At 38.6% G+C, this 25,698-nt stretch overlaps 1 protein-coding gene across 8 annotated transcripts in view; it reads right to left on the reverse strand.

The window, feature by feature from the left end:
- Positions 1-1,716: 1,716 nt before the first annotated feature.
- Positions 1,717-25,698, reverse strand: part of arhgef39 (Rho guanine nucleotide exchange factor (GEF) 39) — a 166,739-nt gene continuing 142,757 nt past the window's right edge. For all 8 annotated transcript variants that reach the window (XM_043236364.1, XM_043236363.1, XM_043236362.1 and 5 more), the window contains 7 exons: positions 16,034-16,104; positions 13,092-13,220; positions 9,888-10,117; positions 6,515-6,603; positions 3,545-3,671; positions 2,575-2,696; positions 1,717-2,360 (listed from right to left, as the gene is read on the reverse strand). In XM_043236364.1, coding sequence (XP_043092299.1) covers positions 2,321-2,360; positions 2,575-2,696; positions 3,545-3,671; positions 6,515-6,603; positions 9,888-10,117; positions 13,092-13,220; positions 16,034-16,104 — 808 coding nt within the window. In that variant the 3' untranslated portion in view covers positions 1,717-2,320. The remainder of the gene's footprint in view (positions 2,361-2,574; positions 2,697-3,544; positions 3,672-6,514; positions 6,604-9,887; positions 10,118-13,091; positions 13,221-16,033; positions 16,105-25,698) is intronic.

The following is a 25,698-nucleotide window of genomic DNA, read 5'->3' on the forward strand; positions in this document are numbered from 1 at the left end:
TCACATACATGACACATACAAACAAAAGCAAAGCAAATCAAATCAGAACATCAAAAAAAAAAAACACATATACAATTCAAAAGAACTGCACAACAAATATAATCAAACTGAAACCCTTAAATGAAAAGGCACATGCAATAAAATAAAACAAAACAAAGACATAAAATAGAAAAACAATACAAAAAGGACATCACAAAAACAAAAACTCCAAAACAATATAAAACAAACCAAAGGCTGCACAAAACAAAACAGCAAACACAAAAGATATTAAATGCACTTGTATGAACGGACACAGGCTTGCAGGGACAATTCTCCAACTGTGTCACCAAACGACGAAAGCACTGAGGTCAGAGAGCCCTTGCTGGCCTCAGTCACCCCGTCCCCTTTCAACTCCAGTTACAGAGCAATTAAACAGGGCATCCCTCCAGAAGAAGCGTGCCAGAGACTCAGATAAGACCTGATTTACTGCCCACTAGTCAAAAGGTAAGCCAGAGAACACGGAAATGTTACGTATTTCATTTCCCCCCCTACTGCTTCTGTTCTCCTTAATAAACACAACAGTACATGATAGTTATGGACGTGTTTGCTCTAGAGATCTGGCATGTGCAGGAAGAACAATCCATCATCAACAAGAAAACACAAGGTTTAGGGGGTGCAAGATAACATTTTAAACGTCACTCTTAGTAACGAAGCTAAACAAATACAACGATTTATTTGTATATTTTTTAATCATTTATTTTAATATTTCAGATTTAATTAACAACAAATTCGTTTTAATGAATGAGAAACATTTATTTTTTGTTTTTTTATTATTATTTTTATTTTCAATGTAGATAATGATATGAACACCAGGTTTTCACCGTGGTCTGAGTCTGTAGCCCTGCTACAATCCATCAAAAACACCCTGAAACACACTGACCATGAATGGTGTTCTGAATCCTCAACCACCTGCCAAAAGAATGTAAGGCGGGAGAGAGAACAATCGGCAGAGAATCTGGCAACGGCTTCGAGCAAACGTGAAAAGATGAGGTGCAAATTGCGAAAACTGAGCCAAGTATTCAACCGGGTAATTGCTGGCAGTTACGGAAATTAGATGTTGTTGCATCAGCTGCACCCGAGTGATCCAAATGTCTGTTTTGAAAACCGTAAATGGACACTGTTTAGCATGCAGGGACGGTAGGGGCCAAAATAAAGGTGAAAACAACAATGCACGAATTTCTTATTCGATATAAGTAATATCATTTGAGTCTAAACATAGACAGGGTCAGCGCTCTCATCACCGCTTGCATTCGGTGGCCTACTTTATGAAATAACAAAAAAAAAAGCAGTGTGCTGCCACCAGGTGGCCAAATTAACTTCCGTAGTATATATATGACAACAAAAAATACAGAAATGACCTGCAATATTTTACCATGACCTGCAAAAACTCCCTTATTTTCATGAAAGTGGGAACCAAGGCAATAACTATTAACAAATATACTAAACATCAATTAAAAAATACAGAGCTAATAATACTTAATATACCCATATTCCCATAAAAGCCTATGACTGATGTTACAGTAACTCTCTTTAACAGCTCTCTATTGTGTTAGAGTAATTCTGTTAAGAGCAACTGAAAGTCTACGAATGGATGTAATGCATGTGAGACTTGATTGATCAGCAGTGTTCCAGTAGAGGGCAGTGTTGACCAGAGCATGAGCAGGTAAAACTAACAGAGCAAATCACTGAGCTTTTATTCATTCACATTCAAAATGTTGACCAGTGTTAGTAACAATTACACCACTAAACGGACCTAACAGTAAAAGTTTGATAGACACAAGCAGACAAAAATATAGATTTTTGCGTTAAGTACAGCATTCAGGCATTCGGTATATATAAAAGCAGATTTCCCTTTTGTTCCAGTGTTTAATAGCGTTTAAAATCTTGTGCAAACCAAAAAAATCTTATTGCTCTCAATTATTTCATTTTAAAAATGTGCTAACAATATATCTAGTGCACTGTTTTGCACTATATATATATATTCAGAGTTGGTGACTAGATAAATGTTCTGTTACTATACATGACTGTTTGTTAGATTTGGGCCGTCATTATGATTCTGCATATTAAATAGTAAGACATCTCAGTATAAAAAGCTTTAAAATGTGAACAGTCAACATGCTTAAAAGCAATAAGCCTGCATTGCAGCATATTCTTTGGCGTATAGAGAAAAAAATGCAGCAGTGTGTAGTAGATGTACATTGCATTAAATTCATCCTAAATCACCTCTGCTCTTTCCGTCTGTGGGTAGATCTTTCAGCTTTTTTTCAGAAGCTGAACCTCCTCACAGTATGACGCAGCTCGATCCAGAAGACTCCTGTGGTCTGCATTAACAATGTGAGTGTTATTATGTTATTGCAGGTACATGTTTTATATACACACAGCATAAAAGACCTTTTCTTCAGACCATCAAAGAGAATCATCACAGAAGCTCTGTAGTACAAATGTTGGGTAGATAATGTACTGGATAGGACAACAGAGAGGGAGCAGTATTGTTCTGTAAGAGTCTGATTACATGAACAGATGCAGTAAAACTACCTTGCAGCAGGAGCTTCACTGGGCTTCAGCCTCTTGGTGGCGCTGTAGCCGCTTTCCTCTGTTGAAGGGATGGAGCTGCTGCTATGACCCTCTCTGTGCTCCACAACCGCTTCATCCAAAATCTGCATTACAGAAAGCACAGGTGTTTAAGTGCATGAAAAGTCAAAACATATACAATATCAATTCATGCAATTAAAAATGATATAACATTTAAAAGAAGTACAATTATGATTAAATTAAAAATGTAACAGGACTTTGACTTTATATTAAATATAAAATTGCACAATTTTTTTTTAAACGATTAGTTGCCTAGAAATAATTGTAATATAATATATATATATATATATATATATATATATATATATATATATGTTGATTAAATTAAATTTGATTCATTATATTTAATATAGATTATGAACAGTTGTGCACAAAAGTCAAAAAATCAGGGATGTAAAATTTACAATTTCAACAAAAAAGGTAACCTAAAATTTTGTTCCAAACCTTTAAGAGTTTATTTTTGATGATCACACCCACATACATACAGACAGTCAGACACACACACACACACACACACACACACACACACACACACACAGATTGCTGGTAACCCTCAACTGTTGACCAGCTGACAGCAGTTATTGACTTCTATTGCTACAATCAAGTGACTGGTTACCAGCATTCTTTAAAATATCTTACTTTGTGTTCAACAGAAGATACACACTCTTCACAAGTTTGGAACAACTAGATGTGGTCACAGATTTTAGGAAATTTATCCCTTCGAACCAAGAAATAAAATGTTTTAGGATTTCAAACTTACAGAAACATTTTATTACATGCATATCGTTTAAAAATGCATGAATAAATTAGTAAAAAAATAGAAGAAAAAGAAAAAAGAAAAGCCTCAGACTTTAGAATGCCCTAAGCATAATCTGCTTCACTAATAACATGAGCAGCAACAGCAGCAACCGACCATGGCTCTTTTTATTCCACGTGTTTGCTGCAGTTCTGGAGTGTTCTGACTGTCTGGATCCGATCTGATCGGCTTCCTACGCAGCTCGTCTCTCCTGTGCACCACTGTATTCTTTGACTTCAGCTGCCTGGGATGGAAAACGAGACCATCTGTCATCAACTGAACCAGGGAAGACATTAAGATCAGTCATTTAAACAGGAATCAAGAAGCTGGAGTATGAAACTACATCATTAGCTCCTCTTTCATGTCATACCTGATGCTAATCTTGACATTTTAATACAGATGACAAACTCAGACCACCTCTTCAAGCTCCAGCTCGTGTTGCACTGAGACGTGTTATACTTATACATTTTATAAAAAAATGTTCCAGCTCATGATTGCGGTTTTGAGATGAAATCCAAAAAAAGCATTAACTACTTTTCACAAACTAGAACGGGAAATTTAGCCCCAAAAAATGTATATATATATTAAATGATCTTAACTCTCCTCCTCAAAATGCATACAGTATGTAGGGCTAAAATAACAAGAAAAATTATATATGCCCATTTCTTTTTTAATAACACTACTTGTTATAAAAATGGTTTTTATGTAAAATTTTAATTATTATTTAGACATGAATTGTAGGGTTAAGAAAGTGGCATAATAATTGTGTAAAACATACTAAAAAGTTTAAAATGAATGCTAAAATATAAGTGTGATAAAACATTTTTTTAGAAATAATTATGCTCATTATATACATTATTGTTTAGTGAAAAAAAGTATAGATAAATTGTAAAAAAAACCTATATTCACTATAGAACCAAAATCACTGAAAGATAGAAAGAAAAAGTGTTTGAATCCAGAAAAAGAGAAACTAAATCAAAACTGGAAAAATACACAGTAGCTCAAAAATGTTCTGAATCATAGTCCACAAAAAACACATAGATCATTTCCTTGGTCTTTTTTGATCCAACACAGGAGACAGTGTGTCTATAGCGCAGGATATCTGTGTGTGTGTGTGTGTTTTTTCTGGTGACATGAAAGGGAAGTATTTGGTTTGGATAGGAGACGTCTATCTGACCATAGAATTGAGCGGATCTGCCTCGACGAGAGACGCTCAGTTTTGTCATAAGGCTCCAGCCGCCTTCACCTCATGTCATCGAAACCATCGATTGCAACTGATTGAGTCCCTGACCAACAACTAGTATTGCTGTGTATCTGCATATATGTGTGGGTGAAAATATTCATCTAGTGAGAAAAAAGCCCATCACAAATATTACAATTAAAACATCATCTGAATCACTGCTTTAGTGATGTTGATTTATAGGCGTACGGCAAAGGAAATTGGAGGGAATGATGTACTCTTAAGTTTCAGACGGCCTTAAGGGCCTCGATATGTTTGTGGTCTTGCTTCAAGTCAATAATCAGTGGCATTAAGATTACTGGTATGCAACAACTGAAAATAAGCTCATGGATTGTATTTCCCAACCACAAGCAATAGGAATAACATAATACTGTATCGATAATGGGAATCTGATAGCGTTTCATGAAAGGAAACGATTACACTTGCATTACAGATGATCATGGAGGGGAACGAACGGAATCAGAAAGGCAATTGTAAGTCATGTGACATGGATCGGTGACATGGTTTGTGTCAAATATGAAGGTAATTAAAAAGGACAGGAGTAATGGATCCCACAATTTAAGGGGGCAAATAATGATATATTCTTCAATCTTCTGTAGTACCACGAGACTCTGTTAAACATAAACGTGAACAACTGAGTCAGCAAACAATGTTTAATCTTTCGCAACTCAGAAAGACTTAAACTGTGTAGCACCTACCGCTCTGCACCACATATCTCGAGTTTAGGTTTATATTTAAGATGGTCTCTGATTTCTTCAGTCCAATCTTAACAGTTTATGCACCATGTTCCAGTGCAGATTGTTTTGTGCACCTAAACCTAGTATTGGATGTCTAAAAATTATATTGAACCTGTGAGCAATAAATGAGTGAAGCAAAGTAATAAAAAATGACCCGTTTAATTACACAGGTCAGAGAGAGCACGGAAAATGGAAATAAAATAAAATGAGGACAAAACGAATAATTTATATGTATACCGAACATACATCTGTATCTGCATCGGTCAAAGCATCATGCATTTAAATAAACAATTCACATTATTAATGCAATGACTTGAATGCACCTGTTCTATGTAATTTTCTGAATTAAAAATAATTTACAATTTTTGTAAGGCAGCTTGTCTGTGTCTTGATAATATAGAAAGTTTCATTAAAATCAAAACAAAAAGAATAAACATGTATTTAAAAAAATTTCAATATGCACATAAAAGCTATTTGAATGGATTTAATATTAAAATAATAATAATGATCATTTTATTATTATTATTAAAGTTTAGGACTTACACAAAAATACTCAATTATCAAAATACTGATTACAGAATTTCAAAAAAAAAAAAAACTAAATAAAAAAACTTGTTGTAGGACAGCAACTGGACTTTCTTTTTCTCACACACATAGTGTTCCCCCTCATACAGTAGCTATCACCTCTGACCTCAGCCACCACAACCTGTCCAGTTTGGTGTCTAATTGTGCTCCCCTGGGCCTGTAGGTTGGGCAGAAGGCCACATGTGAGGAGCTCCCCACTATGAAGTTAGCACAAGGTGACAGTGTGCACCTCCCAATCACTCAGACAGTGCTAAACTAATTAGCCTAGCCTTGAGAGTTGAGAGTTTCCCCTGTGACGAGCTCGCCCCATGTCAACCATCACCCTGCCCTCAGGTCCTGAGAGAGAGTAAAGGGGACTGATGTTATGCTAACACTGACTACAGCGTAAAAGGCTGATGATTATGAGCTGTGTTGATGTTTTAACTTCAAAACCTGGGTGGGGTGACATGGGTGGCTGGTAACCTAAAAACTTTAGCTTTTTAGGAGCTGATTTTTGAGCATGCCCATGTGGACAGAAAGACTTACCCAATAGCCAAGCAGAGGCTACGGTACCAATCATTAATATCCCTCTGATCATCAGACATTAGAAGCAGTTTGGCCCTGGCGAAGGTCAACTAGAAGAGAGAACATATTCGGTTAGAAGAAGAGACTGAGAGTTTATGTATGATAGAAACCGGTGAAGGACACTGAAAAGCAGTGTACCATTAGTCGACTAATCCAACATTTGTCTCTTAGGCATAAAGATCAATGAAAGATAATCATATCATTTAATCATTTTTCGAGAAATGCATTCAAAATGCTCAAAACTGTTATGATGACCATGCTTTTAATTTCAGAATTAAAAATATATATATTAAAAAAAGGGTTTTTTTGGCTGCACAATATCAGGTAAGTCATAATACTATAATGAAAAAAAAAACTTTAATTAAAAGAATAGCAAATATTTTTAATAGTCGGAATTATGTATTTTAACAGAACGTGATGTTCAATGTCTTAATAAATGTTTGTCAACCATATGAAAGGCAAGTCAACAAACACGCAGGACGAAAGGTTTAAAATACACACACACAGTTAACATGAGTGTACACATTTTAATTATTTTTAAAAAATTGTGTGCGTGTGTATGTGTAAAAAAATTATTGCAACATGTACACTCACATATGTTTAAGGTGTAATGAGATTATATTGCTTTTTATTAAAATGTCTCTTGAAAATGGTAAAAACATCTTTAAAAAACAACAACATATATTTAGTTGTGCACATAATTCTATTGGATCACTAGAGGGCGTCCATGAACTAGTTTGTTAGCATTGCCTTGAGCGTTTACATGGACCACTGTCTCCAAAATCCAACATTTGTGATCTTATGATTCACAGTACTGACTACGGTTCTTCAGGGATATAGCTTATGGATGTAAAGGACGAACAGTCGGCAATTAGACATTTTAAAGGTTTAACTGGCCTTAAGATGAAAGAACAAGAATTTTAACACACAGCACTGAAGGTGAGATAACTTAATTCACCTCACAAAACATTAAAGAACATCCTCAATAACATTAGTAGATCATTTAATGCGTTTAATCATTCGCTTTTCAATCTGATGCAAAATAGGTCACGAAAACGAGAACCATGAAGGAGCTGCAGAGGAAGCAACACGTTCTCCGCTCGAGCCCAAAGGCGCACAGATGTGCCAGTTGATGCTCTCAGCTGCTAATTTGGCAATGATCTGCACTTGGAGGACAAGTTTTCTGAGCTCGGCCCACGTTCTCCGCCTCCCGTCAGATGGCTCATCCTTGAGTCAACAGCAATTACCATCACTCATCCGCACTGAGGAGACTTTACTGCTAGATTACACATGTCAAACAAGACAACGGGAACCATCCAACCCCAAACAAAGGCAGAGGCTTTATCCTCGGAATAATTACAATGGGGACCCATTAGAGTGGATTATAATTGGGGCCTTGAAAATATTAAATGACCTTTCACATTTACCTGAGGCCGCCGGAGTAGAGGAAACGGCAGCAGTTACCGACAGCATATCAATAATCAGGCCTAATCTTTATTACGACTGGGGACGGAATCGTAATGACGAGCGGAGCCGGGTCTTTAATGGACACCTGGTAAAAAGTAATGATGCTCCGGTTATATTTTAAGGAGGCTGGGGAAGGGGGGATTGTGCTGCTGCGCTTGTTTCTCATTAGGTATTAAATAGATTAAGATTTCAAATGTACCATCATCAAAAGTATTATCTAATTACCGAGTTCAGCGAGCGAGGCATAGCGGAGCTCGATATTAGGGGTCCGCCGCATGGGGGGACGGGTGGCCTGATTTATGCACAAATAGATTCCACTTCTATTGCGATGCGGTAATTAGGGATTTGTCAGGAAATCTGACCCTCTTAGGTAGAAATTACTTTGTATAATACGAACGGCGGAGCACGGAGCCTCTTCGACGCACATAATTTCACTTGATTATTTATACATCAAAGGGAATCGGTCATGGATGCAGAATAATATTCAAGGAGGTGGAGGAAGAAAGACGGGGAGCCGCGAGAGGAAGATGGAGAGACCAAAAGGGAGGGGGAAGCGAAGATGGGAAATGCGAGAGAAAGAGAAAAGGAGGGAAGAAATTATCCGTATACAAACACTCTCTCATCTAGACAAATGGATAGGGGAGAGGGAGCCAAAATTTTCATAGCGCATTTTCCTCTACTACTACTACTTTCAAACTTTGCATATAGATTGCCATGGCATTTCCAGCTGTCAAATTTAATTTGGCTTTAATTCTTCACGGCCTGGCCGGGGAGGGGCCAGAGAGTGCTGACAGCCTCTTTCCCCTTCGGTCCAGGTGGGAGGCGGGTGGAACCGGGATCAATAATGTGTCCTTATGAGAAATTACACCTAATGCTATTGAGTATGCATTTGAGGCCTCTGTGGGATAACAGGCTAATGAAATGCCATTTCTAGCCATTAGATAATATGCAGCCACGGCCCGGGCGGAGGAGAGGAGAGGGGTGCGGAGCACTGACAGGGTTTCGGGAAGATGCATTCGACGGCCGAGCGGAAGAGATGGATCTGTGATTTAAGCTGATGGAGTGATGCGAGCGCCTTCCCACACTTCTTCAGAGCAGGTGGCCTTTTAGGTCTATTGCATGTGCCAAAAAAAGCATACCTGCAACATGACAAGTAACGGTAATTCTGGGACCACCGGCGCCCTTAAATCTTACGAAATGCCAAACGCAGTGCTGTAAAGCATTACATCCCTCTACATCTTTAGATTGTATTTATGTAGTTTTGTATCATTTTATGCTATTGTATAACCAACTAAATCACAAGGAAGCTTTGCAGTGTACGATACATTCGTCTGAATGTTTCATGAGAGTGCGGCGATCGTTTAGACATAATTTGTCACACAGCGGCAGCACAGAGACCTGGAAAGAGATCAAGCCATGTGGAGACATTAAAACTTGAAGCCTTATGAGGAAACTTGAGTAATTAGCACAAGGAGGAGAATGATAAATTGATAATTTTTGCTAACTTGCAGATCAAGTCATTCTGAGAACAATAAGTGTGGGGAGGGAAATACGGTTCAAATATATTTGATGGATTTGAAGAGTGTCTATGAGGAATTTTAATGGATAAAAGAGTGTTATACTACAAAAAATGTATACTTGGGGCTGTAAGAATGCATTGATCCGCCAATGAAAATTTGATGAATCGATTAAAGAATCTAAAAATCAATAACTAATAATAGCCAATGTACTGTGCATTCAACCATTTTAAGTTCACTCAAATTCCCATTCAAAGACAATCATAAGCATGCATGAATCATACCAAAATATGTGAACTGAATTATAATCAAGAATAAATCCATCTGCAAACATAGCTGTTTTAACTTACACTAATAAGGCCCCCCTGGCTTTTGGTGTGGCCGAAGACTTTATCCACTGTGCACTCCTTTAATGGGTAGATTCGCTGACAGACAAACTTATCCCCATTGGTAGGATGTATAGGACTGCATGGTTTGGCCTGGAGCAGGATGTCAGAGAACAGGTAAAACATCTTGGGTTTTGCCTCCGTGCCTTTAGGGGGCACTGTCTTTAGCCAGCCTTCCCGAATGTACCACCTCCCTACGACGAGAAGAGATAACAGGGAAATGGATGAAGGACTTACCTATTGTCTACCTAAAAAGTCAATTTCAAGCAGAGAATAAAAAGCCGAAGGTTTACATGACTTGAGACGGAAAAGAGACAACCAATCTCCCTTCTCAGTGATTGGCAGTTGCATGATGGAAACTAAATTAGATGCTGACATTTGGATAGATAAGATGAAATTTCATTCCTGCTACTGATTCCTTAATTGCCCCAGTGAACCTTGTGATTGCAGCTCTGGCGATAGCAAGAGCGCGGAGCTCAAAATGGATGCTCTGAGCGACAGACAAGCACTCTATGATTAGCAGAGGGGTCAAGTAGGGGTCAAACCGCTTTTTAAAAATGCCACAGGTTTAATATGAGGCAACAACGAAGACACATTCTGTGATACTCCAGGGCGACATGTGCAGATTGGATTTAATGGTTTCTTTGGCTTCTTTAAATTGGTAACATGCATTTGCATGGTCAAGTTCTATCTGGATCACGCAGAATAGTCATGTCTGACGATTTCGGTTGCACATCCACAATACTAACAAGTGTGCAAACTCAATAACAAGACACCCAGTGCCAAAAACATCAAGTTGTCCACAGGTATAACGGTAAAGAACCCCCGCTTCTGTTTAATGTGAATCTGTATGCCTCAAATACCCGTCACTGGTGTGGACTGACATATCCAAGGAAGGCTTCATCGGCTCAGTTCAAAGAGCAGGAACTTGGAGATCCCCCTCTTCATGTTGAACGCTTTCAACTTTTCCTGTCAAAGAGCACCTCTGCCCAGCTACAAAGGACCTAGTGGTTTGCAGGGTGCTAAAGGTTGCACTACAAAGCGGCCGGGGTCCTCCTGATGTGACCAAGCCAAAGACCCAGAGACACATAAAAGCATTTCTCGATTTGAAAGTGATGGAATGGCAAGTCAGATCATTGTTAATTTTGAGAAGGCTTTGTTGGATAGGTTACCCTTTCATGTCAGTTAAAAGGGGATTCAGGTGTTCATCTACAGTATTCAAAGCCCAGGAGCCCTCTTTTTAAAGTTTTGTTCTGATTCAGGTGACTCAATTGTACGAACAATTGCGACTCATATACTACTATGCAGGAAATGCAAGCTTTACAATTACATAGTGCCGCAAGTAAGAGTAATCTGTCTTCTATATTTGTGGTGCAATTTCATCATGTCGGAATTATTGGATGCAAAGAACATTCTAAGTAAAGAAGTTGTAATTTTTACGTTAACATCTGAATCCAAGTCAGAATCATGTAATTGTAATAACAGATATTTGGCATTAAAGAGACAACTGACTTACCAGTGTAATACAAGTTAACTGATCTAATAACTAATCTGCATTAAAGCGTTTACAAAAAAAGAATTTGTCTACCATGTTGTTAATGTAAGTGGATATTCTCTAAAATGGTGCTATAGGGTGACAAATAGGACACCAAATTCTTGAATAAGGCCATTAGTTTTGTTTCCATCCATTAAAGTGTTCTCATAGCTTTGTGAAGTTAAGGTTGAGCCACTGATGTCACATGGATTATTTTAACAATCTCCTTGTTATGTTTCTAAGCCTTGATCATGATAGAATCCTTGGTTTCTATGGTAGAGTCAGAGAGCTCTCAGAATGCATAAAAAAGTTCTTAATTTGTGTTCCGAGGATGAACAAAGATCTTACAGGTTTGGGATGACAGGAGGGTGAGTAACGACAGATTTTTTATTATTTTGGGTGAACTATCCCTTTCAATGGCACAGATATTTGAATGTAGCTTTATTTCCCCTTGGGTATGCATTTTCACACTTTCAACCTGTTAGCTGATGATTGTACTGGTTGGTGGTGTGTTTAAAGCAATATAGATCTGCACTGACCATTGGGGGGGGTTATATAGAGTCATCCAAAGGGCATGCAATGGTCTTGTCTTCCTCACTTCGTCTTTCTATTAAGCTCTGTAGGCCAGAGAGTTTCGGGTTGGCCCTTGGAAAGCTGTGGTGGCGGCAACGTCCTGCCGAGCACTCCAAGGAAACAGACAGTCTGTCTGCCGTATCAATGTCCCATTGATTCAAGCTTTGCGTCTGAGAATTACACTGCCCTTATCTCCAAGCCGGCCACTTAATATTGTTCAGGGGCTCCGAAGCCTCTCATCTGTCAAGCATCACTTTCGTTAGGGCACATCTGAGGAAACGGAGGGGTTGGGAGAGATAAGCTGGGATGGCCTGGTTCGGTTCGGCCGTCTGAAGTCAGAAAAAGTGCAAGTGGAAGAAAAGAAGCCTTATTGGACAAGTGAAGGGACCTCGGTAGAATTCTAGAGTCCTGGAAAAACAGGATGAGAGGGTTTTTTTACACTCTTCCTACATCCGGCGCTGTGTGAAATGAGCCCAGTGCTCGTTGGGTATTCATCGCCAGCCTCCCAACCACCTTTGTGCACACACACACTCTCTCTCGCTCCCTTTCTCCCAGCTTCCTTTTTATCTGCCGGCCCACAAGATGAGGAGAGGCGCTAATTGGTCCTGGGGGAGATTGGCAGGCCAAGGCATTCACGACAAGGCCCTCTCTGTCTTTTTCTCTCTCTCCCCCTCCCTTCTCCATCTCCTTCTCTTTTGTTTCACACGTGGGCATTCTCCCTTGGGATAAATAAGGAGGAAGAAAGGACCTCCACTCCACAAGTAGCACAAGAGAAGAAAGATGGAAAGAACTGACTTTAGGCACACTTCCCTTCCATTACCAATTAGCGGTGAGAACTTGTCGATAAATTCAGTTAATTCTCTCATCGGAGACTGCGATTGTGGCTGGCGAAAACAAAACCGCCTGCTATCGCCTCTATTGATTATGGGCACACAGCTGGGTTTCTTTTAAACAAGACTACTTTTCCACACTCTTCCACCTGACCTCCTTCATCCGCTTAACTCTCTGGCTCTCCACGGAGCTCTAGGAGATAAAAAGAATGGAAGATCACAGTCTCTAACCTGGAGTCAGGATTCTGGTCTTTCGGCCCTTCAGTTGTTTCTGGACTCTGCGCAGCTGCAGGTGGTTCTCATAGCTGCGAGCGTTGTCCTGGATCCGCTGGGCGACCTCTGAGATGGCTTTCACTGCCTCTGCACCGAAAGGGCACATGGCATTAAACAGCAGAAGACACTGAATGGACACATAACCAAACTCTGCGAGCGCAACAAACTAACCACTAAAATTCTTCCTTATGCCAAGCACACATCGGAAAACAGAAGCACATCACACTGCATACATTTAAAGACACAGGTTTTTCTCATTTTGGTAAACACTTCACATGACTAATTACGGATTAGATGCATCAATTATGAGATAACTTATGTGCTCGGAGGAATTGCTATTTTAAAAATTCGTAATGCACTTATTTCATCTCTCAGATTAGTCGGGACACCTGAAACCAGATTTCAAAGCATCTTTTGACATAAAAAAGTGACAAGCTTTAGTCTTGTGTGTTTGCCATTAGTTCTAGTGTTTGTTCAGAAACATTAAGTAATGAAAATGTTCAAATGCATAATTTTTTTTTTTTTAATACTGATGGCATCTAATGCAAATCTATGATTTATTGTAAATAATAACAATATATGCACTTCTTTGCAGAGCGTTAAATCATTACCATAACTGTATAATTTGATGGTTCCACAAAAAAGTACACATACAGTAATATGAACAAGAGTGTGACCTATTTATGCAATTTTGAACTTATTATGAGCGTCAAACGAGTAATACAACAGCGTGACACACTAATAAGTGCACACCCATAGGCGTTCATGCATTATGCAGACTGCATTATTGCATATGATAATAACAGTTTGTTTTTGGCCTCTACACAATGTTTGATTTCACCATCAACCCCCTGGAGAAAGATGAGGGTGCATTAACACATCCAAACATCGCTGATTGGGTGAAGACCTTGCCACAGGATGTTGTGCTAGCCATCAAAAGCACAAGGCCTACATACTTCATCTAAAACTTTTGTATTTCTGTCCGCCTGATAAACACGATTTCAGTACAAAACAGATTTCTGTGGTTCATTGGTTTATTGGAAGCAAGCTGTGCAACATAAAAGCGTCAAAACGTGATCTAAATAATGCAGAGTGAACTCGTTTTCAGAGTTTCAGATGGTACTTTTTTAGTTTGCAACTAAAATTTTAGGAGAAAACATTTCGCCAATTACCGTGCCTGGAATTCATTAACTAATGTAGACATCATCAACTCATTAAGAAGAAAAAAGAAACACAAACAAGCAGATGGATACTAATTTTAAACCCAGCTTTGGTCTTATTGACTCTAACAATTCAGACAATGAACACAGCGCTCGGGGCGTTTGCCTCATAGTAAAATAATCACAGCCTAATTGAGTCGCTTATCTTTAGAACAATTACAAGCAAAAACCAAACAAAGTGACTGTTTAGAGATGACTGGGCCTCTCTCTGTACGTCTCTCAGTCCTTCCCTTTTAAGAAAACCCTCTCTATAATTGTGTTTCAACAGAGCTACGGCTGATGCATTATTAATACCATCTCATTCCACATTCTACGAACACTTTCTCTCTGTCTTTTTATTTTAGACATTCAGTATGTTTAAACAGAACTCGGTCCGAGGAGTTCTCGAGTGTTAACTTTTTTTAATTAACCTTTGACAGTCTCCGCCAACGAGTTGAGGAGATACTTGGCTGTAGGGAAATGCAGAAGTTAGCGCTCCAAAACGTACACGATTGGCGAACATCGCAATTATGATAATTAAAACAGTGGCGTTCCTCTGCATATGTGAGCATGTGTGACGAGAAAAATAAAAAGAGCAATAAATGGGGAGGAGGGGTGGGAGGGAAAAAAAATAAATAAATAAAAAAATCAACACACAAAAAGAAAACTGAAAAACAACAACAAAGCCTCTTGTGAGTTTCACTGCTAGTTTGCTTAATCAGATACAATATAATTTGTCTGGGGTTGTTTTTAAATAATTCCCTTTATAATATGCCCAGGCCGATTGAGGAAACTTTTTTTTATTTCTCTCTCTTCCTCTCCAAAAAAAAAAAAAAAAAAAAAGCTGGTGAGCTTAAAAAGCAGCTCTAATGAGAAGAGGAAGAGGCAATGGAGGGGCAAATCTGGATATGTACCTTCATCTTAGAATCAGGGGCTGTTTTAATTTGTAAGCAAAAGCAGCAAGCAACCAATGAGATTTTAATTGATACACATAAATAATTCCTTGTGTACACTGGCTCTTAAGTCGGATTTGCTGTTTATTTGACGATAGAAATGAGTCATTATCGGGGCTTCTGTTGATGCCGGAGATTTTATTTATTTATATTTTGCATGGTTGATATCCTCTGATCTGGTCCCTATTAATTATGTCAAAATCCACATCGAGAATTTAGACTCACGTTAAGCTTTGCCGTACTTTCATCCTCGGCGAGCAAAGCCACCCGGTGACAATAACAACACGTGAGCGCTACAACTGGGGCCCAGAGTTGTTCTTTGTCACCCTAACAAAGACAAGGGAGGCTGTCTTTTCGGCTGCCAGCTTAAAAAACTTTTTTCCCTTTAAGACGCGGGTTTGTTTTGGCACCGTATGAAACGATTTCAGCGTTTGCACCTTCTTCAACAGGCCATGGTATCCTCCGCAATGCTTATCTCCGCAAAGCACCTCATCATCACAAACACGTTGAGTGATCTCTTTTTAGGTTGCTCTGTAAGTGACAAACTAGAGTGGAAAGCAAATTTGACAAGCATAACAAGTGTGACTTTGGGTGAATGTGATTCCGCAGCTTGATACAGATCCTGACAATAAACAGATAAATAAAAAAAAACACATCTAGACAGGCTAAACCCATCAACATTTTTGTCACAGAGCGCTAACAGGATAAGAGAGTGTTTGTCGAATTGCGAGACGGCGGTGCCTCTTACTTGAAAGCTGCTGAAACTCCGGGTTGTCTGGACCGGTGTTCTCTGTCAAGTCCCTCAAGAAATGCTTGTACCTAAAAAAGCAACAAATAAACAAAACACGGCACAGGCTTAATGCAACGGTTCTATAAATACACCCTTAAAGCACGAGAGAAAACCGATCTCGGCGTGTCAGGGTAAGCAGGTCGGACAAGCGCTGTCAACGCAAGACGACTTCACTCGCATTAAGATGCGTTTAAGAAAAAAAAGCTTTTCTTTTTGAGAAGGAATAAAGGGCCATTCAGCCTACAAAATTACACTAATGTGCCGCATTTCTGCTTTCTCCGGAACAGATTTTGTGCTATTTTAGCAGCACAATGAGGATGAGGATTTAAAGGAGGATGTAAAAATACAGACAGAAAATTGAGAATGAACTTCCTTCTGTCCGGGTCACATCAACTAATGCTTGGGGTCAAACTTTACGTTCGCCTAATGTTCGCAAAAAAATTCATATTGATTATTGTGCTATTCTCCACCGATGACAGAAAAAGGTTATAAATGGCTGGGCAAATCAAGGGCCCAATTAAGGAAATGACCCCTGTTGCAAGGTGAGGGCCAAATTGAGAGAGGAGAAAATTTGGTGGTAATTCATTTCATGTTTCAGGAATGGAGATAAAGATAGAGCGAGTCTTAATGCCAGAGATTACAGTTCACTTAAGCAGAACTCCAGCGACTAGAGACATCAAAGGCCTCTTTCAAATGAGAAGGCTCTCAGAAAAAGTTCGACTCTGTGGTATCGTCACAATTGGGAATACGATTCTCTACAGTTTTCTGTACTTTGATTGCAGTGGAACTTGAAAAGTTTTGGAGGGAGCGCATTAGCATTACACAGGTGTATGCAGGCAATTAATGTAGCAATCAAATATGCATTACGGCAAAAACCATGAAACTAAATATCATATGCATTCATTAAGCGTAATGAGAGTCATTTATTTAATGCTAGAAGCTTGATCAATTATATTCAAAATAAAAATACAGACAAAAAGGAAATAGATATAACAAAAACAATTAAATAAATAAAGTGACAGTGCTTATTACCATTTTACTTTATAATTTGATATTAATTGGAAACAAAAATACATTTTTGGCTAATACAGAAAAGCCAATGATTACATTCATGTTATGCACTGATGTTAATTATATGCTATAATATATTGTAAACAAAAAGTATATATAATTAGAAACAAAGCGATACTATAATATTATATTTAAGCATCAGTATAAATTTTATAAAATTAAATTTGTAATGGTGTCATTGAAATATTAGCATTTCAAAGAATCATGTGAATAATGTCAAAAAAAACAGTGGACATAATTATTAATAAATAAATAAATCATTTATTTATTAATAATTTGGACATCACATATACACTGTATGGATGATACCTGTAATGTATAGTATGTTAAAAGTAAATAACTTGTATATATCATACATTCCTGTATTTAGAGAAATTCAATAATGATGATAACACGATTGTATCTTCTCTAGTGGGAATTGGTTTTAATCATTAAAAATGGATGTATGGGTTAACGTTTTCCATTGGCCATGGGGTGTAGGTGATGTTAGTGAAAAAGGAAAGTCATTTTATAAAAAAAAAGCAGTATTTTCCTTTTTTTGGTTTAACTTCAACTACAAATTCATCACAGTAAGACATTTCACAAAAATACATTTCGGCGCTCACAAAACATTCTCAGCATTTCTGGCGCCAAATTTCAAGTCACGTCCACCATTTCAGATGTTGTCAGATAAACTGGGGCATGTTTAGTCTGTCTTAAACGTCCTCTCAACTCCACCGCAGCATCTTTCTTTGGTGACTCCCACGCGGGCTGAAAAGTTAAGCTGGAATATTCCCATCCCCGAGAGCCGTGCTAAGCGGCGGAGCAGGGGCCTTTCTAATTGGAGGAGTGTGAAGTGAAGATCGTTGCAGCCGTACTCTCTTTTTCCCTGCGGCCATGTCGAAATTATGTAAACAGTGGTGGCAGCCGCCAAGACGCCCATGTCACCCATCACCCGTGACAACCACAGAGGGGGGTAGAGGAGCACATCCTTTAAACTCTACTTCTGACGACAGATTTTAAGAGGGTTGAGACTACAAGGCCAGAGAGAGAGAGAGAGAGAGAGAGAGAGAGACACTGACTCCTCCTTTTTAGCTCTCCCACCCTCTCAGGAGTTTAGAGGTGATTTGATAAACAGTTTCAGGCAAAACAGTCAGTCAGAGTACAGGATGTGTGTTTATTCACAGCAGGGCTTGTGGGATATCCTGTAAAGCTTCTCATATTAAAAGCTGAAGCTGAAAAATCCCAGCATGTGCACGCTCATTTATTCAATCATTATTTATGATAATTGTGCCGTATGCAAGCCTTAAATGTCCTCATCTGATTACGTTTTAGATCCCCGTTCTTATGAAATATATTAAAGAATTAAAGATCTAATATTTAACAAAATCCATCGCAAGAAAAGTCTGATAAACTCATGTCTCATTTAAAAAAAAAAGAACCAATATTTAGATTTTTATACTGTGAGCTGAAATAATAATTTAGAAACACACACACACCACATATACATACATAATGTGTGGTGTGTATTTTTTTTTTTTCTTCTTCTCGCTCCTAAATATTCCAGTCAACAGTCAGCTGTATTATAAGAACGTGGAAGCGTTTGGTAGATCACATAAACTGACGGAGGTAAATATTGCGAAGAGGCCGCCAACTTTCCGTCGAGTCAATCGCTACAGACCTCCAAACTTCATGTGGCCTTCAGATTATCTCAAGAACAGTGCGCAGAGAACTTCATGGAAAGTATGCCATCACTGGACTCTAAAGCACTAGCGACGTGTTCTCTTGAGTGATGAATCGCTCTTCTCTATCTGGTGATCTGAAGGATGAGTCTGGGTTTGGCGTTTGCCAGGAGAACGGTACTTGTCTGACTGTATTGTGCCAACTGTAAAGTTTGTTGGAAGGGGGATTATGGTGTGGAGTAGTTCCAGTGAAAGGAACTCTGAATGTTTCAGCATACCAAGACATTTTGGACAATTCCGTGCTCCCAACTGGAACAGTTTGAAGCTGGCCCCTTCCTCTTCCAACATGACTGTGCGCCAGTGCCCAAAGCAAGGTCCATAAAGACAAGGATGACAGAGTCTGGTGTAGATGAACATACACACACACACAAAAAACAAATAAAATACTAACTAAATACTACGAAATATCCAAAAATTGTCTTTCTTCTGTGGAATCTTTCTCTGTGTTCCACAAAAGACAGACAATCACAGAGGTTTAAAACAACATAAGGCTAAGGAAATGATAAGTGAATTTTTATTTAGGGAGAAACATGCCTTTAAACAAATGTTACAAACACAGCCAATATCAGCTGAAGATACATCACTATTACCTGGCTAAAAGTAACATGAAACCAAAAAAGCCATGGAAAAAAGATAATGTTCAGTCCATCACTGCTGAGGAGGAGATGTCAAATGCTCTGTCAAGTACTTTAGCCGAAAGGGTGCTCCCAATCTATTGGTTCAGGGGGGCACGATGACCTTGGACTTCATTGACAACTGCCATTGATTTCTGTCTGTGAGTGTCTCGTTCTTCATTCTCCCTGCTCCTTCTATCAGGTCAGGACCCGAACGCATCGGTTAAAGCAGACATATGGGTGCCAGGCCAGTATAATGCTACAGCGATCATTTGGGATGAAATGAGGCCGTTTCATGTATGAGGACAATCCAAGCTGGCAGAGAAGGCCGATATGAATTCAGATATGAATCCATACTAAATCATACATCATCTCTAGACTTTCCTAAATGTATCCCTGGACCACAAAAGCAGTCATAAGGCTCACTTTTTTGAGATTTATACATACCCTATATGTATAGATAAGATTTCCGTTGATGTACGGTTCATTTTGACCCATACTATATATTGTTGTCTATTGCTAAAAAAAAAAAAAATATATACCCGTGCTCCTTAGAAAAAAATATTTAATAGGATAGCATTGCTTTTTATTTTAAGATTACTTTTTTCAACAATAATAAAAAGTAATAAAAATTTGAATACTTTTAAATGAGAAAGTCTATAAAATAATGACAATAATAATAATAATAAAAAATGTGTAAAACTTTATTAAATTAAATTAGATAAAATGTTAAAATTAATTCTTAATGGGATTATCTGCAGAATCTTGCAGAAAAAAATGGCCTACAAACAGCCTAAACGAAACCTAACTAAACAGGCTTTCTGAACACGGATAAAACTAGAGCAGTAGCGTATTACTCATTAGAAATGAAAGAAAAGAGAAAACCAAACAAGCCCCAATTAAGCCTCCTTCTATTAAAAGGTACTTAAAAAGAGAAATAATCTCACTTCTTTTTCTTCTTGTCTCATCTTGTAGTAACAAATACATTACAGGCATTATCAGCCACGAATGCCCTTATTAGAGGCGTGGGGGGGGCAAAGAAATCTAATTAAAGCGGCAGAGTAACAAAAAAGGGAACAGCCTAATGAGCATTATTAAAGCACATTCCAAATAATGTAAACGGAACTCGCTCGTTTAGCTGCCCTGTCCCACTCATTAGTGCGCAAAGCAAAGAGAAGATAACGAGACAATAACGTAATCTGAACCGTATTTATAACAGTTCAGATATTCTAATGAAGAGGAGCTCTAGAAAGCGTCGCTGGCCTAGTTACCGGCGCGGACGCCTTGCCGCGCTAATTCCTTTGTAATATGCAGATGAAACGAGCTTCACGTGTTCATTCTCTTCCTGCGGCCCCCCCGCCGCAGCAGATACGCCGGGGTCGGCCCGTAGTTACGAGCACATGTCAGCGCAGGAGAGGAGAGGGAGGAAATATCTGTCTAATTATTTGTCTTTAAATACGTGCATTAAGGATTCAAATTCCTAATTAAGAGACAACAGCCACTGTCAGGCTCCTGCATGGGTTATTGAACACGGCTTGGCTGTTGCATAATTACTGCTCTTTAATGGCTGCAGGCGTATGAACACATCGCCTCTGAAGCCCCCAAGATGTCGCCAACTTCATCAATTAAATTATAACACGAATGATAACAAAATGCAGTTTGTGTTCATAGTGTGTCGGGATCGGATGAAGAACGAGGCTTTTCCTGAGGTCCGATGAAAGTCACGTGACTTCGGTGTTTGACTGCGTTGGGTTTCATGAAAAACATTTTTTTTTGTCAATGGGGTTAAAAAAAACAACAGCTTTTTGCTTGGTGTATGTTTTACATGAAAATACTATTTCTGTTTTCGTAATAGATGTTATGCTTAATTCACTGTATTTATTGCCTTAAAATAAAGGTTCTGGTATTGTCAGCCAAAAGTAAAACACAACAACATAGAATTTGCTATGAATTTAGTTAGAAAAAACATTACTGTAAATTTTCACGCTAAAATTATTTGCCATTTCTGAGCAAAAACTGCTTATACCATTTTTTTTGTGTGTACATGAAAGTATTTCCCCCCCCAAAAATACCTTATCACAGGTAGGGAACAACATGAGGATGACCAAATAACGATGTGCTTTTCATTTCTGCATGAACAATTCCTTCAAAAGTTCTTGATCAATCATAATACTGCATTCTAGAAATTGTAACCCGCGAAGAAGTCATCTTGCTTGGATAAAATGTAATAATTTCCAGTACAAAAAAAAACTGCTAATTGGACTACGATAAATTTCCCTCTGAACTGATATACGCTCAGGAAACACGCTACGCACGCAAACAGTGATCTTAATAAACAAAATAACGAGCTTAGATGTACATACCACCAAAGCAGAGTATGACAAGCACTTAGAGAAGAGTTTTACGAGTTTTTCGCCGCACTTTGACTGTTCCCAAGTGCCTGAACCTAATTAACAAAAGCCAAGACATAAAGTAGATTGTCTGATAGCTTCCAAGAATTTCAATAAGTCTTCTCTGCTAGAGAACCGAGCATTGTAGTAGGCAATCACTACCTGAGGTCAACATAACAAGGACGATGAGATGAGGGTAATGTTATATTTAGGGGATCGATACCAGTCCTGAGAGTAAATATATTAAATAAAAAGCGCTTTTACAAGCCTGAAGAATCCTGTAGTGCTCGTCCTAGTCCTTCAAGTCTCCGGCAGAATCGAAACAAGTGAGCTTTAGCATTACCCATTTGAACAGATCAAAAGAAGAGAGGAGGTGAGTTCACCCGAGGTCTTGTCTTAAGACTAAACCATAGATATGGAGGATGTGCCCTCTCAACTTCCATGTAAAAGCAACGTCTCAATAGCACAGAAACCACGATTAGGAGGACAGCGCTACAAAGCTGCTTTTAAATGAGTTCAATCAACACCTTTGCAAACAAACACAAACGGCGAGAAAACCTCCTGAACTCCTCATTATGTTGTGTTTGAAGCACCGATTGAATTGAACCCATCTGCTGTGTAAGCACAGGCCCATATAACAGCCCTGACACTATCGGCTACATAATGGCTCGGCTCCATTAACACGAGTCCTCCTCCGCTTTTTGAGGCTCTCTGCATGTAAAAGAGACGCGGCCATGACCTTCTGACCCGCTCCGAGCGACGAGTTCCACCACAAAGCGAAGGATTAACCTCTTATATGGCACTTCTCTACGTCAATGGTGAGGACGTACAAATCCATTATAGAGCTGTACAAGTGTGTTAAAAACACGCCGTTTTATTACTATAACGTTTCAAGCAATGTTAAACACAATCAAATTCATGGTCAGGTATAGGAACAGGAACATTTCTAACTAGCCAGATGCTAACTAGGCTTTACTTTTGAGACGGAATCAGTTACAGTGTAACTTGCAATGCTACAAATCTTACATTTATTTTATGTATTTTAGTCTGCATACGAATTGAGGGAGTAAACAGGGAGCAGAACTGCAACGCAGGACGTAGAAATGAAATGAACGAAACGAAAATGAACATTTTAAAATCAAAGTTTGTGTAAAAACTGATGAAATGATACATACACATACACAGAGAAAAGGTAGAAAGATCAACAGAAAATGGACAGACAGAATGATAGAGCAAAAACAGAAAGACAGAATTATAGAATAAACATCGCTAGAATGATGGACAGACAGAGTGACAGAACAACAGACAGAAAAAAGACGCGGTGCCAGATAGCTAAAATGATAAACAAAAAAATAAACAATGAAGGATTGCTCGAACAACAGAAGGAGAGAATTATATAAATGATAGAACAATAGACAGATAGAATGATACATAATAAAAGATGTGCAAAGAAAGACGGAATGAAAGTACGCTTGACAGAATGATGGATATAACCGTAAATAGAAAGAATGACAGAGCGGCGGATAGACATGCTGTATAAAATGCTAGGTAGGCCGATCCAACAAAACACATGGATAGAAGGATAGACCGATAAACAGAATGATACACACAATGAAAGAGAGAGAGAATTAAATCTCTAACTCAATGTTTCATAGAAAAATGGACAGAACTATAGATAGAATAAGAACGACGAATAGAAAGATAGAATGACGGTTAGAAATGACGCTGGACAGACTGGCAAAACGATAAATAGAACGATAGAACATTAGACAGAATACGACAGAATGATAGATAAATAAATGGGTAGACTTTCACTTTCAATTTCACTTTTAACAATTAAAAAAAGCTAGTTTTAATGTTTTATTTCACAATCACTGAGACACAATTTGTAGAATTTTAACAATGCCCATAACACAGAAATAATGATCTGCTTATTGACTTAATTTCTCTGTCTGACGCTCGACCAATTTGAACAAAATGTCCATCTGTAGTCAGGAAGAGCCCAGGGAGCAGAAGAGTTGAGAGCAGAGGGACACAACGTGAATCTCCTCTCGGCAGCTGCAGTAAATGGCGTTTAATAATAGGAATGATTTTATCCTCCCTCCCAACAGTCCTGCTCCACGTCTTAAGTAGCCACCATGATCCAAGCACAGCCAGCCTCGCACATCCATCATCCTCCAGCCCAATAAGTGACAACAATTTCCTCCCGAGTCCCCGTTAGAGGCGGTACTCCTGATTATCTGCACTCTCCGAGAATGGAGCTCTTCTGCCGTGCCACTTAAGATCATCATACAATTACGCGCCCCCCGTGCGTCCTCGCTTTCCGAGAGCGGAGAGGCAGAATCGATGGGGGACAATAGGAAACACAGTGATCAGGGCCTGAGAGGATGAGATCAGATCAAGGGCGTCTTTGAACATGCTGATTGAGATGTCAGCGCTCGGCAGTTTCGGGGGAAATTAGAGGATATCTCTGTGATAACTGGGAGAAGAAAATTCAGGGTGCGACACAAAAGTCCTGTGGTTTGCCGCGGGACAAAAACAGCGAGAAAATACCTTGCATTCGTTCGAAAAGGCATTTTGTAAACCCTGCCGTTAGGTGATCTTATAACAAGTGGTCAGTGCTCAGAACGGGCATAAATGAGTGCAAAATGTTACGTGGTCGAATCATACGCATCACATTTCAAACGCTGAGTGAATGTGACCACAGCGCATAAAAATAATAATGCATTCTAGAGGAATGACTCATTTCCTGTCAATCACCAACTGCTCTACTTTGCTAGTTTCATTTGCTTTTGAAAGAAAGACACTATTTGTGGAAATGAAGTGAAAAAAATTGATGTTAAATATTTAAAACGACTGCTTCCTGTTTAAATACTTTTCAAATGTTCTTTATATGTTCATTAATTACGCGTGAGGTAAAAGTTTAATTTTCAGCAGCCATTCATCTAGAAATGACTTTAATATGCTGATTTTGCGCACATTTCTTATTACTATTGATGTCGAAACCTGTGCTGCTCAATATTTCTGTGGAAACAGTGATACATTTTTTCAGCAAATACAAAGTTCAAGAGAACAACCTTATACTCCTTTTACTCTTAGTTTTGATCAAGTTAAATCAAGCACTCCCTCGCTAAATTATAATATTCATTTAAAATAATAATAATAATAATAATTTAACACACACTACTCCATGCTAATCTATTTGAGAGCAACAGTGTGCCAGCTTTTCCCTTTTAACTTTCCGTTTAAAATGAACATTTCTTCATATATTTAATTTTAAAAATATAGTTCACCCAAAAAGAAATTCTGTCATTAATTACTCACCCTTCTGTTGTTCCCATACTCATAAGACCTTCATTCATTTTAAGAATAGAAATTCAGAGATATTTGTGATGAAATCCAAGAGCTTTCTGAGCCTGCATAGACAGCAAAGCAACTCACGTTCAAGGTAGTGTTTCCAACTTGGCGACTTTTCAGACACCCCTGGCGACGTTTTCCAAAAAATAAAACGACTATAGAAATCTAGCGACTTCTTGGACAAACCTTAGCGAGTCTCTGAGACTGACTGGTACTGCCGTGCGAGAGTGAGCTCTTGTTTTCCCAGCACACACACACCTCTCTCTGCGTCTGCTCTGTTCAGCAAGCGGCTGAGAGGTGCTTTCAGGTAAAACAGACTTTTCTTGCTCTATTTACCATGCAAATATAGCAAAAACCATCTTTATTAGACCACGGCTCGATTATAAATCAGGATTTTAATCAAGATGAACATCTTAAAAGATGGTTAGTAGGCCTAATAACGGGCCGCGTTTCAGTCGCTATTTCATATC

The sequence above is a fragment of the Puntigrus tetrazona genome, chromosome 4, assembly GCF_018831695.1.
Source record: "Puntigrus tetrazona isolate hp1 chromosome 4, ASM1883169v1, whole genome shotgun sequence".
NCBI classification, from domain to species: Eukaryota; Metazoa; Chordata; class Actinopteri; order Cypriniformes; family Cyprinidae; genus Puntigrus; species Puntigrus tetrazona.